We start from the raw sequence: 19,193 nt of genomic DNA, 5'->3' as shown, positions 1-19,193 counted from the left end.
CAGAATCAAGTATTAACTTCAGTCTCCCTCCTCCTCTAAGCATTCTGAGGGGTTAAAGACTGAACTCAAGCCTGCTTCCTGGCTGCCGCATTACAGTCTTTTATTCATGTTGCTCTTCTTGTGTGGTAAAATACATAGAGACGCAGCTACTATCTGGGTTGAAAATAGCCTTTACATCTAGAATCTTCCCGGGGGGGATTACTTGGTAGTAAAGCGACAGTTCCATTTTCTAGAACCTGTCCTCTGCCATGTCCCATATACTTTACCCTTCACCCTGCCCCCAAATCTTCATGTGCTAATCTTTCTATGAGAGAACAAAGAGTTTGGTAAGTAACCTTCCCTTGTCTGGGCAGTGAACAGAATTCTCTACCTGAGGAGGCGATGGATTCTCTGGAGTCTTTCTCAGAACAGCAACTCAAACCTGGGAAGAAAACACCTGCTTCTCAGCACTGTCAACATACAGTCCATCCTCCTGAACTCCCACCTCTGCTCTTCCTTTCCTTGGCTTCCTCCTCCACTCCCCACCCTGCCACCCCTACTCTCCCTCTCCCGCTTTCCAGTCAAGGACATGTTGAAGTGGCTGGTCAGTGCCACCCCCGTGTCTAAGACTTCAGTGTTTGCCCTTGCAGGGACTTTTCCAACTTTACCTAGAAAAGAACTAACCAGAACTTTAGCACTTGTGGTTAGCCTGCTTCCGGCTGTGGCTTCAGTTAGTCTGTGTGCTCTGACAGAGGAAGTATTTGCAATGATGGGAACTGCCTGACTGGATTGTGGGAGGATCAGTGCAGACGGTGCCTCATAGCATTGGCATGTGAGATGCCAACAGCAAGCTGAGTGAGGGAAGCAAAGAGGGATATATCAGACCCCTGTTGTGGCAGATGCTGTGTGACACCCCCCCCCCCAACCACACACATTCCCCACAATGTGAACTCATTTATAAACAGAATGCCTTGGTCAAAGATGACTTTCCCAAAAATGCAAGACAAACCAAGACAGTGGCATGCTTTTGATCCTGTATGGACTTCAGGGTAAGAGTCTGCAAACATGGATGTCTAGACCTTCACACACTCTGGCTAGAGAGTCATAGGTGACTGACAGGAGTTGTGGGTGACAAGCTAGTAAAGTCATAAAAAAAAAAAAAATCCCAGGATTCACACACATCCCTGCACAAACACCACACTGCACCTTCACTGTGATTGGAATATGCTGAACATTTTCTCTTCAGTCTGATTCCCCATGTAGATTGGAACCCTCTCGCTGAGGAACCTCACACCAGCAGGAGCTTATCCTACCGAGCCACAAGCAAAACCGCCTAGAAATTGAGAGAAGAGTTTGGCTAGAATTGCTAATTAATTTTAACTACTTCGTAATTGGAGATTTGACCTAACAGCCAGGTGATTATTTAATTAAAATAGTGGTGATACCAAGGCTCTCACATTTAAGGATCTGTTATTGTGATGCAGAACAGAACAGGCTCTGCCCTCCACAGAACTCAGATTCTGTTCCACAGCACTCTTCAGTTTACTGTGATTAGGGATGCATTATCTCTGTGGTGGCTTTATGGACTCCTTGAACACAGCCTTCATAGCTCGGGGTCGCTAGTGTCAAATGTGTAAAGCAGGCAAAAAACAGAAAGGGTTGAAGTTCAGTCAGGGACTCTTGGGTGGAAGAAGTGTGTGGATTTTGCATGTTCCTGTAGTCCCTGCTGGAACTAGAGGGTGGGGTAGATGGGGGGAAATCACCTGTGCTGCAGAAGAAGGTGGGAATTTGCAGCAGCACAGTCTCGCTGTCATCCGTCATTGCTCAGTCATGGGCTACCGCTCCCTAAATTCAGAGCTGTATGTACACCCATGCATGCATCTTCTGGAGTCTTTTGAAGACCTCATTTACATGGACTCTTTGGAAATCTTGTCTTGTCTTTTTATAAAAGGTTTGCTAAGCATTTGTGGGATTTGAGAGGCTGACTTAAGTGAGTTTGCTGCGGGTTGGCTTTGGGGCACAGCAGTATTAAGTTAATCACAGATGAGCCTGTGGCTGCTCAGTGTGCATTCCCCCATCTGCTAAGCTGAAGTTTTTCCTCTCACACCTCCTTTCCTTTTCTTCCTTTCCTGCTTCACATTTAGTTCCTTCCTTTTTTCCTATTCCAGACCCTCCCTTGTGCCACCGTACAGCTACAGTCGAAGCTACCTTGCCCATCTGTTCTCACCTCCATCTCCAGCCACACTGGTGACCCATTCCACCCGTGCCCTGCTCTATTGGGGACACTCTCATCCTTGCTCCCTTCAGAGCCTGGCGCTGGCCTCCATTCGGCCTTCTGTGCACCGGGTGCTTGGCAGCTGGTCACCAGGAGTTGTTTCTGTCCTCAGCATTTCTCTCTTCTGCTCATTTGACTCATCGCAGCCTGCTTCTTCTTATCCAGCATCTACTCTCCTCATTCCCATTGCAGACACCTGGTGATGGAAACCCTGCTTCCCTCTTAGGTGTCCAAAGCAAACATGTCTACTTCTAAAGAGGTCCCAGGACCCAGACGCAGTGACCATATCAATGTGGTCGCTGCACCATCCTCAGTGCCAAGCATGTGAAATGAGGGCACCCACGGTTTATGTTGAATTTGTTATACTCTTTAAAGTACTTGGGACACTTCTACATACTTGAGATCAAATAACTGTAAGATGCCCACCCATATGCTCACTTATAATGCAATTTGTAAATCCTAATTAATTCTTAAGATTTGGGCGGGGGAGGTGGATTAGACAGGGTTTCTCTGTGTAATAGCCCTGGTTGTGCTGGGATTAAAGGCCTGACCACCATGCCTGGCTGATTCTTAAGATCCTATTTGAAAAATGGGCTTAGACCTCTCTCCTACACCCAAGTCAGAATTGCAGTTGCACACATCTGTATGGTGGTGGGATCTGTAGCCCCCACTGCATGCCACCTGACAGTGAATCCATGCATTCTTCAGAGCTGGACAGGGACAGTAGGACGTGGGATCTTTGTTCTCCTTTGCCATCACTCTGTAAAACTTTATAGTAATGAGGCTGGATATGTGTAGCCTGTGATGGGCATATTGGCCTGTGGAATCCCTCTGTAGTTTGGGGGTCGTGACTTTGTGAGCCAGTCCGCAACATCCCTCGGTCCCTTCACAGAGGCTAGTTGATCCTGAGGAGACAGCTTACTGCTCACCAGCCACAGGCTGCTGTCTTCCAAAACACGAGCTTCATTTCTCCCTCAGTGTTGGAGCCTTGAATATGGGATGTTTCCTTGGTGAGAACATGAAGTGTTATGTCTGAATGATGGACACAGATGTGTAGAATGTTATCCACAGCAGGTCACTGAAGACGTTCCGTAGAAAACTGATTAGAGGCAGAGAAACACTTTGGAGTTTTAAGCTAGTGGCTTTGAAATGCAGTGTTTTATGGGCTGATCTTTCCCCCTGTCACTCTGTTGAGAAATAGACTAAAATGAATGTACGGTAGTAGGAATGTTTATCATGGGATACATCAGGGTAGACACTGCCATTTTTCTCTTTCAGCAGAAAAGAAAAATTGTAAGCTCACTATTTAAGCTTACGTGAGTAGAGTTCATGAAGGATCCCTCCATCCTCCCACAAACAGTGACTGTCTGCTTTGGTCTAATCACTCCATAGAGGTGGTCCCAGCCTCACAAAGCCTCACTACAAAGTAGTGAACTCCTGGAAATGAACTCCTGCACTCCCCTGGTGTTTCAAGATGTGATTGAGCTGGGCGTGTAGCTCAGTTGGTAGACCGCTTGCCCAGAGCCACATAAGCGGACAAGGTGGCACCTAGCTATAATTCCAACAGTCAGGAGATAGAGGCAGAAGAGTCATGCATTCAAAGGTCACCTCAGCTACACTGTGAGTTTGAGGCCAATCTGTTATACATGAGATCATGCTCCTCTTTCCCATAAAAAAAATAAAAAGTAAAAAGATGTACAATATGCTGGTATGTGACTTGCCTTCTTTGTTTATTTTGTGCCTGGGCTCCTGTAAAATCACCTTGATTGAAGAGAGTTTAATGGTCTTAATTGATGTGCCATATCTAGACATGGCTAGCAGAGGATTGCTTTTTATTTGAGAATACTGACACCCTCTGTTACATACAGCAGTCCCCAATACAACTCCACAAGGCAAACCCAGTGAGCTACCAGCATTTAGAGATAGTGTTTTATTGACATAAACTGCATCTTTTCTTTTACCTAATGCCTGTAGCTATCTTGCAGGGGGCAACAGTAGTTATAGCAGAGACCATATTGTTCACAATGACAAAAACAGTCTGTATCAAAAAAGACTGACTCCAAGGAAAATGCTGAGAACCTGTAGTAAATCAAAGCAACAATAGGACATTGTTCTTACTTGCAGGGGTGTTTTGAAAAGTGCATGCAGTGTATAGTGATAAGATCAAAGTGGTCCAGGTGACACTGGCTAGATCCGAAATGAGTCAGTTCCCCTGGATCTCACTGTTCACTCCTGCCCTTCTATTCAGAAACCGAACATGAGGCATGCTATTCAGGAGGGGCACCAAGGGCAGAAGGAAGTGAGGTGAGAGAAGGAAAAGTCCCAGTTTGCTAACAGGAGGTGAGAAAGACCGTTGACACGTGCAAGCTTGGAACATGAGAAGAGTGGAGGTGGGTGGGGCGTGTGGCCAGATGGTCCTACCTCGTGCAGTGGGCAGCACCTATTGACCACTGAAGGCTGGGAGGAACACGGGTGCCTTCCGTATGCTCTCAAGCTGGGAATGGATTGAGGAGCCCATGCCTCATCTTCAGTCCCTTTACCCAACTAAATTCACACAGTTGCCCATTAAAATGCCAGAACAGGTGGGAACTCACTGCAGATTTTTTTTTTCCAGTAAAGCATGATGTACCTACAGCAGTTAAAGGCTCAGAGACAGACAGAAAATAGATAGTGGCTTCAAGGGGCACTTAAAAGGGGGTGGGCTTTCAGTGGAGTGAAAATGAGGCATTCTGGTATAGGCTGTGCAGCAATGTGAACGGATTCAGTGTCCCTGAATTGTGACCTAAAAACTACTAAAGTTCATTGTGCATGCTTTGCCCCGTCTGACACAAAGCTTGTCAGCCATGTAATTTTGCAAAGACAAGAGCTGCAGTGGCAAAGACAGGAGCCATAGTGGCCGTGTCCGCTGTTGCAGTTAGGAGCTTAAATCGGAAGCCTACTTTCCCCTTACAGTTAATTTTACAGCAGTTTCCTCTCCTAAGAATTAAGAGCTCCACTGTGTTAATTACAGCTTCTCTAGACTAGGGAGATGGCTCAGTCAGTAGACTGCCTGCCAAGCATGCATGAGGGCCTGTGTTTAGATCCCCAGAACCAAAGAAAAATTCAGACAAGGCACACACCTGCAGTCCCAGAGAAGTGGGGATCCCTGGGGCTTGCTGGCCAGTGAGTCTAGCCAAGTTGGGGAGCTCACATGCAGTGCGAGACCTTTTCTCAAAATAATTAAGTGGGTCAGGCACAGTAGTTAGTATCTTTAATCTCAACATTTGTGAGTCTGAGGCAGCCGGATCTCTGTGAGTTCAAGGCCAGCCTGGTCTTAATATTTTTGGGCCAGTCAGTAGTACCTAATGAGACCTTTAAGAAAAGAAAAAAGTGGAGAGCAAAGGAAGAAGACTCCAGACGTCAACCTCTTGTCTCCATACTCAAATCATTATTAGTTCTACCACAGGCAGAGATAGCAGCATGAGAGATGTTCTGCTCGAAGGATGATGGGAAAAGATGGCTCCTCTTGTTTCCACCCTTAGAAGTAACTCCCGCTTTTTTTTTTTTTTTTTTTTTTCAATGTGGCTCCTAGGAAAGAAACCTTGACTGGTTCCCCAGGATGAGAGCCATGTCCCTGGTCAGCAGCGATTCTGAAGGAGAACAGAACGAGCTGAGAAACCTGCAGGAGAAGCTGGAGTCCACCATGAAGCTTGTCACCAACCTTTCTGGTCAGCTGTCAGAACTAAAGGACCAGGTAAAGGATGCAAACCCCTCGCCCAGCCCCCCAATCCTTCCCCCCAACACACAGCCTATACACATTCCACACATTGTCACACATCCCAAGTCTGATAGCGAGATCAGCAGCATCCGTGTCACAGTGTTGAAGCATTTCGCCTTCATAGAGGGGACTGGGTGTCACCCCGCCCCATACACAGTCCCTGCCTTTGCTGCCCTTACCCTCGGTATGGCTCTGCCACCTTTTCTGTGCTGCTGTGGGTGAAGCACAACAGAGACAGCACGCTTCGGAAAGCTGTGCCCTTTGGGACTTGCCTTACTGTCGAAGAGGGTATGTGCTTAGTTCCGCATTAGCTTCTTAGCGCTGTGATTTCTCGAGTGTTCACCCAGGGTTTTAAAACTCCACATGCTGAGAAAAACAGCAAGCTTTGGGAAGCCTTTCTTGTCCTCAGCCCGCCCCTTGGAGGAAGTTGGCCAGAGGTGACAGGTTTACACCCAACCTAGCTTATCGTCCTACACACACACACACACACACACACACACACACACACACACACACACACACACCTTTGATGCCTTAAGAACGAGGCAGTCACCAGGTGGTTAAGTAGTCATAGATGCTGCTCTGGGTCAAGGGCTTGAGCTGTCGATCATGAGCCGCCTCACTGGGATAACCACACACTAACAGGTACAGCTCAGCCTCTTATGTTTGCAGAAGTATTTTAAGCAGCACCACACACTCAGCAATTGGTACTGGACAAGCCTGCCCTGGAGGCACGTAACATTGTGTTCCCACAGGTGACTTAATTTTATGTACTTCAGAACTAGAGAAGATCAGGCCTACAAAAAACACTTCTTGGATAGAGTCTAGAGAGCATTTTTAATAATTCTACTTTCAGTTATATTTCTTTTCCAGCTGAATTTTGCCCTTCTGTGCCCTAAGATACCATTTGGCCTCTAGTTCTCTTCTTTCGACTGTACTAAGATACAAATAATAAAAGACCAGTGAGAAAAGGTGGTCTTATCAATGAGAGCTATCTGCAGCCCAGAGCTCGGCAACCACCTGAAATGAATAATATCCTAACTAAGAAAACTAATGAAGATCTAACTAGATTACTTTGCTTATTAAGTGCCCAATCTGCTGTCAGACATCTAACAGATGTCTTACAGGACCAAGCTGACTCATGAAATACATCAGTGGCTGTGTCTGCCTCTGGCCCCCCAGCCTCTGAGGGGCTGGTGAACTTCACGGCTTTTTTCTCCCACTTGAGATAGCTGTGGCATCAAGAGGCTCAGTCCAATCAGATGTTTTAGATTCTGTACAAAAACCAAATCTTAGATTCTAATCCAAGACACCTAAACACAGGCTCAGAGAGTTCACCTGAACTTCATGCCCAGGGTATCAGAACTGCTCCTTCTGACACCTCCTAGCTTTGCAGTGCCCCAGCCCTCTTCTCATTTCCTCATGACTATTTCTTGTTATCATCCTTGGAAGCTCTGTAGGGCTATGCTGTATTGATGTGAACAATTGGATATTTCCAGTTTGCCGCAGAGTTTTTAAAAATATGTTTGTAACAAAACTTACGTTTTTTTGAGTGTTCTGTGGTGGTAAAATCAAGGCAGCCCTTGCCTTCAGGCTCTGTTGAAAACCCCTGCCTGCGCAGTGCTGAGTCTTTGGTGTCTCGATGGCTCACAGAGGGTAATTCAGAAGCTGCTTCAAGCCCCACTTCACAGACCAGTGAACCTTGTCCACAGTGTGAGTTGGGCTGAAGAAATACAGAAAGAAAGGCAGGTGTAAAGAGGTACTCAGGAAAGCATGGTGCCATCTCACCAGTTCCCTGGTTTTCTTGTTGAGGATGTCAAGGAGCACAGAAGGCTTTTAGGAGATTTGCCCCACTGCACATCACAGCATGAGGTTATGAAGCCCTGATCCCCTCGTGCTGGCCTGCTTTGATGTGTTGAATAGTTTTGTTTTGAGTTTGTTTGTTCTGTTTTGTATTGAGTTTACCCTCTGTGATAAACTTTAAATTTCTATTCCTTTGCTTTTTTTTTTTTTAAGGAAGAACCATTGTTCATGGCGCTAAGGATGCATTCACTGTGCATAGCTGAGCAGAGTAGAGACTCAGCTCTTGTAAACTCATGTCAGAGCAGAGTTATTCACCTTAGACTCTGCATGGTTTCAACTATTCAATTCCCAGCCTTTATTACATTTTTTTTTTCAGATCTTAGGTTGGCAGTTGGAACCACCCTTTAGAAAGCCCTTCCCCTATGAGTGATTCTGAAAAATGAACTATTTTTTTCTTGGGAAGTGTTACAGGCTACAAAGAAGCATAGAAAAGCGATAGCACATTTTCTAAGTTTTTACCAGGATTGATCTGCTAAAGTTTCAAGATGCTAAGAAATACAAGGAGAAAATATAGACTGTAGTTGCTTTGTGGGCAGAAAAGGGTTGTTTCATCCAAAAGGAGATAGAAACTGCTTCATTAATCTACCATTTAAAAAAACCTTTCCTGCCTCATCTCAGAACCAACTTGAATAGGCTTGAATGTTAAGTTTTGTGTTAGGAGAATTGTAAACATTTTTAAGCTGTTGTGTATAAGAACTCATGGTGGCATGTTACAAATCTAGCTTTGGTCATTGCAAGAATTCCTGCCCACAAAAGGCAATAAAATGGATTAAAAACTTAAAAGCCCCACAAATGATTCAAGAACAAGAAACTCTGTCATAGACATTTTTACTACAGCCATGAAAGACTGCCATTCACTGGGAAATCCAAAAATTGCTTCATCCCTTAGCTATTTTGTAGATGTTCTGGGCCAGAAACCAGCAATGGAGAGATAGTCATTTAAGTATTAATGACGTTAGGTTTTACTCTTGACTGTGCTCAAGGTGTTTGGTTGTTGTTTTTCTAAACTACCACCTGGGGGAAAAGTCCTTGGGAGGATATTAGTGAAAATGTGATTAGTAGTGTCAGTGTTCAGCCCACTGAGAGCAGTTGCTTAGGGTTGCTATTCTAAGTATTAATGATGCATCTCATCTCCAAGTTTCCCCTCCCAAGAGATTCTGAATACTAAATGTGGTTCTCTTACATCCTTATTCCAAGGAGGAAGACTAATGTAAGAACTTCATAAAATTTTTTTTGCATGTTTCCTTCATAATGCAAAAGAGCCAATACTAAGCCAAAGGTTAATTTTCTTGAAAATGTGACTGGCTTCCTGTAGGACAGAGACCCTTATCTGTTTTGCTAGGAATGTAAGAAGTGCTTGAACATCCAAATTATATTATTAGCATGTTGCCTTCTTCATGAAAGAGAGCCAAGACATCTGCCTTCTAGGACCCCATGTTTGGCAAGAAACAAAGAGAGGGAGTGAGCAGAGTTCCATGGAATGTAGAGGAGGCTGGCCCCACAGTGGCTTAGAGTGAGGAAGGAGTGTAGCTCCTGAAGCGTACAAGTAGGTGGCTGGCAGAGAACTACAGTAGGGGCCACCCAGGACAGGAAGCAGCATGAGCAAATGCATGGCAGCGCATGGCATGCTCAAGGAACGGCAATCCATCCAGGTTAAGCTGACCTCACTCCAAGCAACACTTAGGAGCCACGTGTTTGCCACGCACGCACATGTGGATACCCAGCATACAAAGGCAGAGAGGACCTAGCGTCTACCTTCTAGAACTAGCTGTCTTCCCACCGAGACTTACAGACAGGTGAATGACACTTCAGCACGGTAAGCTACAGAGGTCTTAACTGCGTTCTGTGGAACGAACAAAAGGGAGTGATGTTTTCTTCACAGCGAGCTTAAGGGAAAGAGTGCAGTCATTGATTGCCCCATGACCTCCTCAGGGTTGTTCATGTTCAGTTCAGAGCCTGAGAGTTTGTCAGTGACATAGGATTTAACATATTAGGGGCGATACCTCCAATTATCTGAGCTATAATAATATAGGAGCAATATAATAGTATTTAGCAGATGCTGTGTTTTGGGATTGTTTGTTTGTTTGTTTGTTTTTTACTTCTAAGCATTTGGAGCTCATCATTTAAGCATGACTGACTCCACAGAACCAAAGGAAGGAATTCTGGTTTCTAGACTTCACTGGCTGTTTGGAATCTTGGTAACCAGGATACTTTCTCCATGTCTAACTGGAAGCTTGTCAGAGAGTATTAAGATCTGTTGTGAGTCAGACTAAGGTATCCATGCACTGTCTGTGAGCCTCCTCCCTACACCAGCTTTTAATCACTTCATCATCATCCATGCTGCGTCTAGTGTTCTCAAACAAGGTCTTTTTGACATTGCTTCTGTCTGATTTATAAAGCTACTGATGAGAGGCAAAAGGCAGCACAGAGATGTTTAAGGTCATTTTTGAATTTATATAGCTATGAAGCACAGCATCACTTTAACTGTCCATCTTTAGTTAAGTGAAAATTCTAAGAACTTTTTTTCGTTATTATTAATTACAATTTATTCACTTTGTATCCCAGCTGTAGCTCCCCCCATCTCCTCCCAGTCCCACCCTCCTTCCTTCTTTCCCCCCTGTGTCCCTCCCCTAGTCCACTGATAGGGAAGGTCCTCCCCTACTATCTGACCCTAGCCCATCAGGTCTCATCAGGACTATCTGGATCCTCTTTCTCTGTGGCTTCATAAGGCCACCTTGCCAGGAGGTAATCAAAGAGCAGGCAACCAAGTTTATGCCAGTGACTGCCCCTGCTCTCCTTACTAGGGAACCCCCATGGAGTCTGAATTGCCCATGGGCTACATCTGAGCAGGGGGTCTATCTAGGTCCTTTTCATGCATGGTCCTTGGATGATTCATCAGTTTCTGCAGGACCCCCTGGGCCCAGATTTTTTGGTTCTGTTGCTCTCCATGTGGAGCTTCCGTCCCTTCCAGGTCCTTCTATCTCCCCCTTCTTCCATAAGAGTCCCTGCTTTTAATGTTCTACAACTAGGATGTTTTACAGGACTCAGTTACCTTAGGTATGAGTCTAATGGAGACTTTATCAGATAGTTTGGCCTTGGATGTCCAATAGGTACACTATGTGAGACAGATTTTGGCCATTGTTTATATTCCCTGACACAGTAATGGTGACACATAGTGAGTGCCTTGTGGTAAGACTGGCAGACAGGCTGTACTGTGAAATGTTAGCACGAAGCTAACAAAGACAGAATCTATTTGAGAACAGGCAGGAACGGTAGGAAAGCTAAATGGGCAGTCCCATTGGCATTGGTTCCTTTTAAGTCAGATCTAGTCCTTAGCTGTTCAATGGCTTTTGTTGCTGCTGTTGTTTCCTTCTTTAACTCCCCTGTAGTTGTTACTAAGTGATGGCCAGTTCTTCCAGTAGCATTGGGTTAACTGACTAACTCCTGTCTAAAGGGCCAAGGTTAATGCAGGTCACACAATCAAATGGTCTGCTTCTGTATTCTCAGCTGCACTGAATCTTCTCCAAGACCTATCTTCATGTAAGAAAAAGGAAGCACAGAAGTATATGAAAACATGCTCAAAATATACACCCCAAACGCCTCAAAAACAGGCCAGCAACATCTTTGGCACCCAGGAAATCATTAGAAATACGTACTTCTAGGCCCCCACAGCAGATCTGCTATATCAGATTCTGTTTGTAGTCCCTTTTGTCTATATTTTAATGTTTTTACTGGGTGGTTGTGATGCTGAACCATTTATGGAACGTTCTGTGGAAATAACCAAAATCAGATAGGTCTATATCAAGCCATTGATGGCTCAAAGTAAAGCCAGGGACTCACTTGCTAAAAGGCAGAAAGCTTTAGAGGTCATGAGTGTAAGACAAAGATAGAGTGACTGACTTACTGAGCAGGGACACGGCCAGTACATTTAAAAGGTTCTCTCTGGCACCAGCAGTTACTTGATGCATGACAGAGAAGGTCGTACAGGCCACCTTTGAGCTGCAGGGTCTCAGCCGCTTTGTGTAGATGTTCTAGGGAGTACCCTTTTATAGAGGGTGAGTATGCCAAGATTTCTAAACTGATTTAAATACTTGAGATTACCAAGATAGGAATGGATTCCCTCCCGAGACTGCCTGTCTAGAAAGCCGTTGAGGTGAGCAAGCCTGAGCTACTCTATCTGAACTATAAATCATTCATATGAGCGTGTAACTGGCATGTTGATGTCACAGTGAGTGTATTCCATGCGCCAGGCCAACATCTCCTTCCTCAGACAAACTTGTGAATGTAAACTTTGGAGGCTGGCTAGAATATCTTCATTCAGTTCCTTACAAAAACCTTCACTTCAAACTTCCACATGAAAGAGTTCAATCTTTATACATCTTTTAATCTAAATTATAATAAAGAAAGCATTGCCAATGGAAGCCTAAAAATAGTATCTCTTGGCTTAAACAGTACTCTGTTTTGAGAAGGCAAAATATACCCATTTTAAGCGTGAACTAATGGACCGGAAATCAGTTCAGGTGAGAACTGAAACGTAAGCATTCTGGAAGTGACAGTGTACTTGGACATGTACCTAGATCCTCAGCTTCTACCCACCCGACAGGAATTACCTTCGTTACACGAACTAATTAATAGACAAAGTAGCAGCAGTTAAATAAAATTTTTCATTGAGTTAAATGGCTGTCTGATTCCAAACGCTGTATTTTTTTACTGTGTTATGCTGTTTGCACATAACTTCACCCAGTGTATGCATCTAGCCTTTTATCTTAGTTAACACGTGAGCCTTGCGTTCAGAAGCAGTCCTGACAGTGTTGAAAAAAGTCCTACTGCAGGGAACTGAGTCCTAAAATCCCCAGAAAAGTACTAGGTGCCCAAAGTGACAACTCCAGCCCAGCAGCCAGAAGAAAACCAACCTCTTGCTGTGGGCTGTGTGAGTGCACTTTTTCACGGGGACCCAGACTAAGAAATGGTCTCTCCTGATTTGACCCAAAGTCCAGTGCCTGATCAGAGCACTGCCTACATAGCCTTTAGTTACGGTGCATCATGGGAATGTTTCGTCATTTTAGAAGAACCAGGTAACTTTTTTCTGACCCAGAAGAATCACTGAGAAGAAGAACCCAAGACCCCCTGAAGAATGGCAGGGTCCAAGTGTCAGAACCAGGGATTCTAAAAACACTGCTTCTCCGGATAATGCAACGTATCATGATCATAGCGAGCTACCATTTTCCAATGAGTCTCTGCATCACTTGGAAATGGTTATTGGAAATGATGTAGAAGCCTGTGCTTTGCCTGTCTTTTGTTTCTCTGTGAAACAAGTTGCAGGCAGTACTTCTGAATGTCACCCTGCATGATGAGGCCACAGAATTCCCTGTCTGCAGAGGAAGATGCCCTTTCTGAAGGTGTGTGTGTGTGTGTGTGTGTGTGTGTGTGTGTGTGTGTGTGTGTACACGACAGTACACTATTTGTAGAAAGTGGGTTTCAGTATAACCCATAACCACAGAGGTAAATCTATGGTTCAGTGTATGACCTGACGCACAGGAAATGTCTGAGTGTAACGATGAAACTTTTTAACTTTCCAGATGACAGAACAGAGGAAGCAGAAACAGAGAATTGGCCTTCTAGGACATCCTCCTCACATGAATGTCAACCCACAGCAGCCAGCCTAGGCAAATGGGACGGAAGGACCGGACCGTGCTCACCCTTTCTAAATTATTGTCGTCGTGGGCATGGCTCATTAGTCCCAGGATGCCCACTAAGGTTACATACGTGCTTAGTACATTTGTAAATACTCAGTTTTGTATTGTATGTATATGATTGCTACTCTCAGAAGTTTGGATTTACGTATTGTAATTAGCTCTGTTGGCATGGTGACTCGTCACTCCTGCCAAAAACATTAAAAATGCCTTTTTTGGAAGGACTACAGAAAGTACCTGATTTGCACTTGAACCAGATTATAGATTTAAAAGTATATGACATGTATTTTGTATTTAAAACTAGAATAGCCAGTATTTATGTTTTTTATAAAACTGTGCAATACAAATTATGCAATCACCATAACTTTGTAACTCCTGAGTGTCCTACAGGGAGTGCGCGTCTTTGAAGCTGATATGTTAATACTTATGTAATAAATGGTTAAATGTCAAATGATGCTGCTGCCAAAATTACATTAATAGCGAGTTTCTGGCCCCTGGGCGATTTTGTACCTTGTAATTATCCCATGGTGATGCTGTTTCTCGTTGCTAATGGCATTAGTGGCCCTGTCTCCTGGTGATAACTCCAGGTCTGTGAACCATTCAAACAGCATTCATTTTGAGAACAGCAACTTTAGTTTCGAGGATACTTTTAAGCTTCAAAATTAATCATTTAAAGTATTTCTTTAAGAGAGCCATGTTAGAGGCTCACACTTTAGCTTGAAAGGAGTCAATGAATTTTTTTAAAGGGAACTTTTTACATGATGTTTGGGATAACAGCATATTGCTGGCCAGTCAGTGTCCTCTCCCAGGTGAATTTTGATGTCACGTTATAGTCAAATGAGTTAGCCGATGGTTTCTAGATTTTACTTCATCTGAACCAACATGACACAGTAAGGTAAGAAGTTATTATGCCTATAGATATATATATATATTTATACATCCATATAAGACAAAGTAGGCGCTGTCCCCTTAGGATGCATAGCTGAACACTGACAATGCTGTCCTTCTGAAAGAGCCACGTTTTGGTTTTATTACTTTGTCACATGATTTCTTTTATGGATGGGTGCAAAGTATAACAGGAAACATTTTCTACCTGTTGCCTCATTTTGTACCTGGGTCTCGTTTTACTAGACCATCTCTGCACAAAGTTTTAAAAATGAACCGGAAGCAGAGTTCTGAAGCAAGTCAAGTTTGTAAATGCATACATAAAAATATTTAATAAATGATGCAGAATACTATATGGCGACTGGCTGGCGGCTTTCATTTGGCATTAGCTTGCGACTCAAGAGAATTTTACTGCTAGACTTTTCTCCCCATTAGGACTGAGTTAAACTACAACTGGTTTGGTTACCAGATTAATTCAGGAAATGCTCGCCTGATTTTAGAAAATAAACAATTGTTTCTATTCTAGGTGAAAACCATGTAACAGATATCAGAGGGAGATTCACACAAAATTCATTCTCCTAGGTGAGTGAGTGGCACTAGGCTGTCGCTGGCACCTAGCATCCCATGGCAAGGTCCGGGAATTCTGGGGGACCTTTAACTTGGCCTGGTGGAAGGATCAATAACCATTAAAGTTTGTTTTGGTCTATTCCCCCATGACCAAGGTCTTATCATAGGCCATTTATGATGTTTATATTGTACTAGGCTTATTCTTCTGTCCAAATATTAAAAAAAAAAAAAAGTGTTCCTTCCTGAAGCAAGGATGGCTTTGGCTGATCTTTTTGACACCTGTTTGACTCTGGGCTTTAGAAAAATAGGAATAATTCCCACCCAGCTCAGAGAACTGGGTCAGGATTGAATTCCAGTTTAGTGGGTGGTTTCATAACTGACACTTCTACTATATAAACTGGGTAACTTAAATCAATTTTCCATTCAGCTTAAATTTTTCCAGCATAAGGTAAACCTGCGCAAGACACGTGCTTCCTGTCTAAAACCAAAATGGCGCTTGTACTCAGTCCTACAGTTCTGCGCAGCCAGCCTGGGCTCTGCCTTTGATCTCTCAAGCTGTCCGACACAGCGTGGCTGGCAATGTGTGCTCCCCAAGTCCCATCCAGTTCACTGGAAAGTTCTGCATTGACATGTTTAGGTGACAGCTTTTACAGGTTTGTCGTGTCTCATTTGAATCCTGTCACCAAAGATATAAATCTTCATTCTGTTTGCCAGCTTCAGCAGAAAATAACTGAAACTGGAATGTCACTCCGCCTTACATATAGCAGGTCCTACCCTGGGAAAGCAGGTGTCAACAACAAAGATCTTGTAGCTAAAACAGAATCCTCAGGTAACTCTCCCAGGGCCTCTGAGAGGTCATTGATTCTGCTGCCTTCTCCACACACCACCTTTCTTTGCACCTCTGTTTCAGGGATTGAGATCTAGGTCACCTTTAAAATTACCTCCTCCTGATGCAGAAGGTGCATTGCCAGGCTAAGCATTAAATATCACAGTTCAATGCTCATAGGCTTCATTTGCTTAAACATTTGCCATCTTACCAAATCAAGTTTTGTTTTGTTCTGGGGGTTGGTTGGTTGATTGGTTGGTTGTTTGGCTGGCTGTTTTGGTTTTTTTCTTTGTTTGTTTGTGTTTTGGTTTGGTTTTGAGAGAGGGTCTCACTTAAAAGACAACATGCTCAGTCTACCAAAACACAGACCTGAATCCTTCAACAGGGAGAGTGACTTCCTAAGCATTCAGCTCCAAAATACACAGACATCCCCTGACTTCTGCAAGACAGAGCGAGTTCTTCCCAAGTCAGGGGCTGCGTGCCTTCTGGAACAGGGCTAGCCTGTTTTAGTAGGCATCCCCTTCCTGCCCTTATTCCTGCATGGGAAATGCCACCCTCTGATCTTTCTTTCTTTTCAAATCTCTTTCATAAGAAAGCCTGTAAGTTAGAAAGCACCGCATATGGATACGGTGTCAAGACCGAAAACTCTGTGGCAAAGATAAGCAATAGGCAAACTCCCAACATATCTGTCTTCCGAACCTGGACATCTCATACAATGCCTCTCACTTAGCCACATCTTGCAAAAGGAGAACCAATCTCAACTCCATCAAGGCAGCACCCTCCCGATGACAATACTCAGGTACACTGCTGTCCCATCCTGTCCCAGAAGTCAGAGTCTAGCCAGCTCCACTTAGCTCTTGTTCAATACACTGATCACTTGTTAACAATCAACTGGATGTTGGAAAACCCCCATAAAGATTTCGATTTTACAGAAAGTACCAAAAATTCCACTGATTTTGCATCACAAAGTAGTGGTTAAAGTAGAGTTTTGAGTAAAACGCCATGTGTGCGGTTTGTGGGTGGCTTTAGCTAAGAATGACTGTCAGACCTCAATTACCTGAGGGAAGAGAGCTATGATGGCAGTTATAATTAAGACAATTAGGATCAGAAGAAACACTTTTCCACCCTTAGCAATCGAAGCCATATGTAACATCCCAAGGCCAGTTCAGAAACACAGCCAGCCTTCAGCTCAAAACCTCCAAACCTACCAACATGAATTTCAAAAGACAACACTGACTCCCTTCATGCTGGACTTCTGAGCTCATTTACTAAACCGATTCTCTAGAACACTGGAGGCATGACTTGGGGGGGGGGGGGAGTTAGTGAGCAGACAACCTGAAATACTTTAAGGTCATGACAAGCCAGTGAGAAAGAGAATCCTAACACCTAGAACTGAAACTGCATCATCCACCCGGCCTGGAAAGAAGAAAAGAAAGCTAAAAACCACCATAGAGCAAGAAGGCAGGGCTTGAGAAAACCCCTAAGGTGAATTCTGAACAACAACAAAGAGCCCCACAACATGAGTGCGTGCTGTACGCAGGAACCACTGGTGGAAAGAATTCGCCAGCACTTTTGTAATCACCTCAGAAGAGAGAGAGAGGCGAGGCCCATGTTGATGGAACTTTCAACGATACAGTACATACAGCACCACAGTCCAGAAATTTAACCTACTCACTACTGAGTATTTTCAAGTCATTTCACTTATAGTATCTCAGAAGTCTCCTCAGCAGCTTTCTGTGGAAGCTGTCGGGAAGATTTGGTGTTGACACGGGGCAGGAAGACTGGGACACTCCACCTTCCTTAGGGCTATGACCCTTTAATACAGTTCCTCTTGTTGTGGTGACCTCCAACCATAACGTTTCATTGCTACTCCATAACTGTGATTTTGTTACTGTTATGAATCATAATGTAAATATCTATGTTCTCCGGTGGTCTCCCCTTTGAAAGGTCATTTAACCCCACCCCAAAGGGGTCAAAACTCACAGGCTGAGAACCACTTACTTAGGAAGCTTTCAGATGTCTGGCCTCCACATGGGTACATGGTGGGATAAAAAAAAAAAAACAGGGTCCTTGACAATGAGAATCTTTGTGCTAGCTCAGCCACCTACACGTTTAATTTTAATTCCCTCTACCCTAAGAGTAGAGCTTTCCTTCTACTTCCTCCCACAGCTGGTAATGAGCATGAAGATGCTATATGCCCAGGGTCTGCTCTGCACCCTCCATCCATAGTCCCCATTCCTTGTACTTCCATTGTCTTCTCACACCAACCCACAAGCTAAGCTAACTATTGCACAACTGAGCTACTTTCTGTTCCTACTAAATTGCTCTGCTGTTGTTGCTGTGCATCTTAAATCTTTGTGTCTTCACATGACATGTTTGGGTCATATCCAGTCATTTTTATTTTAACTATGTTGTAACTATCAGTTTGAACTGAATAATTCATTAAAAAAAAAAAAACAACAAACTTAGTCATACAGCTCCCAACTTCCGGATAATCACTCTCATATCTGTGATCAGTGTTGAATTTAAAATCTGAATTCTTATTTTGAAAAATATCTGAAGATGCTTAATGTCTGGGATTATGTATTTCTTTGGTTTTGAAGTATTTTCATTATCACTTGAGCCTACCAACCCTGTTAATGATATAGTTTCTCTTGCATTTAATCATCTTCAATTTCACTTAACATTTAAATATAAATTCTATGCCATATTGCATGTAACTGTAGAGACCCAGAACTTTTGTTAACAATTTCAAGGAGCCTAAGAAGGTGCTTACACTCTCGGGGAACCTTGCCGCTCTAGATCCTAAATCCTGGTTCCCATCTAGTTTTCTGTTCCTTCTCATCACCTCACTCGCTCCACTCAAAATGTGGATGCGGCTCTCCTTAGCATCAGTGACGGAGGGGAGTGTGAAAAAATGGGACTATACTAGAAGAAAAGAAAAAAGAACAGGAAACCCTTGAAAACAGTCAGAGCTCCCTCCCCTTCCTTCCTGGCCACTGGAATAACAGGTTCTCAACCTTTGAGGGGCCATTTGTATTTGTCCGCCCTCTTGTCCAATAAACAGCAAAAGAAAAACAAAATTCCTTGCTTTCAGCTCTCTCACAGAAGACATCATGTTAGAAAGATGGAATGGGTTTCACTTAACTAACTTAACTTTGGGTCTAGTATTCAAAGTCAGCCACCTGGCTTCACAGTCCATTGATAGTGTGTTAGGCATAGCCCAGCTCAGATCCGGGCCTCCAGCTCTCCTGCCTACCTGTCTGGGGGAAAATCAGAAGGTCTGGGGATTTTGGTGTGTGTGTGTGTGTGTGTGTGTGTGTGTGTGTGTGTGTGTGTGTGTGTGTG

At 43.9% G+C, this 19,193-nt stretch overlaps 1 protein-coding gene and 1 long non-coding RNA gene across 11 annotated transcripts in view; one reads left to right on the top strand and one right to left on the bottom strand.

Moving 5' to 3' along the window:
* The window catches only part of Itpr1 (inositol 1,4,5-trisphosphate receptor type 1), a 206,640-nt gene extending 191,835 nt beyond the window's left edge, over window positions 1-14,805 (top strand). For all 6 annotated transcript variants that reach the window (XM_055628416.1, XM_055628418.1, XM_055628420.1 and 3 more), the window contains 2 exons: window positions 5,826-5,987; window positions 13,454-14,805. In XM_055628416.1, coding sequence (XP_055484391.1) covers window positions 5,826-5,987; window positions 13,454-13,540 — 249 coding nt within the window. In that variant the 3' untranslated portion in view covers window positions 13,541-14,805. The remainder of the gene's footprint in view (window positions 1-5,825; window positions 5,988-13,453) is intronic.
* The window catches only part of LOC129692182 (uncharacterized), an 81,687-nt gene that overhangs the window by 10,411 nt on the left and 52,083 nt on the right, over window positions 1-19,193 (bottom strand). For 4 of the 5 annotated variants that reach the window (XR_008722653.1, XR_008722656.1, XR_008722657.1 and 1 more), the window contains one exon: window positions 7,401-7,734. The exons of the other annotated variant lie outside the window; for it this stretch is intronic. This is a non-coding gene — a long non-coding RNA (uncharacterized LOC129692182). Of the gene's footprint in view, window positions 1-7,400; window positions 7,735-19,193 lie in introns of those variants that run through there. 5 annotated transcript variants of the gene reach the window in all.

This window comes from Psammomys obesus, unplaced genomic scaffold (assembly GCF_907164565.1).
Source record: "Psammomys obesus unplaced genomic scaffold, mPsaObe1.curated_primary_1811, whole genome shotgun sequence".
Lineage (NCBI taxonomy): Eukaryota > Metazoa > Chordata > Mammalia > Rodentia > Muridae > Psammomys > Psammomys obesus.
Note: the sequence above shows the minus strand (reverse complement) of the source record. Positions and strands in the feature narration are given on the sequence as shown.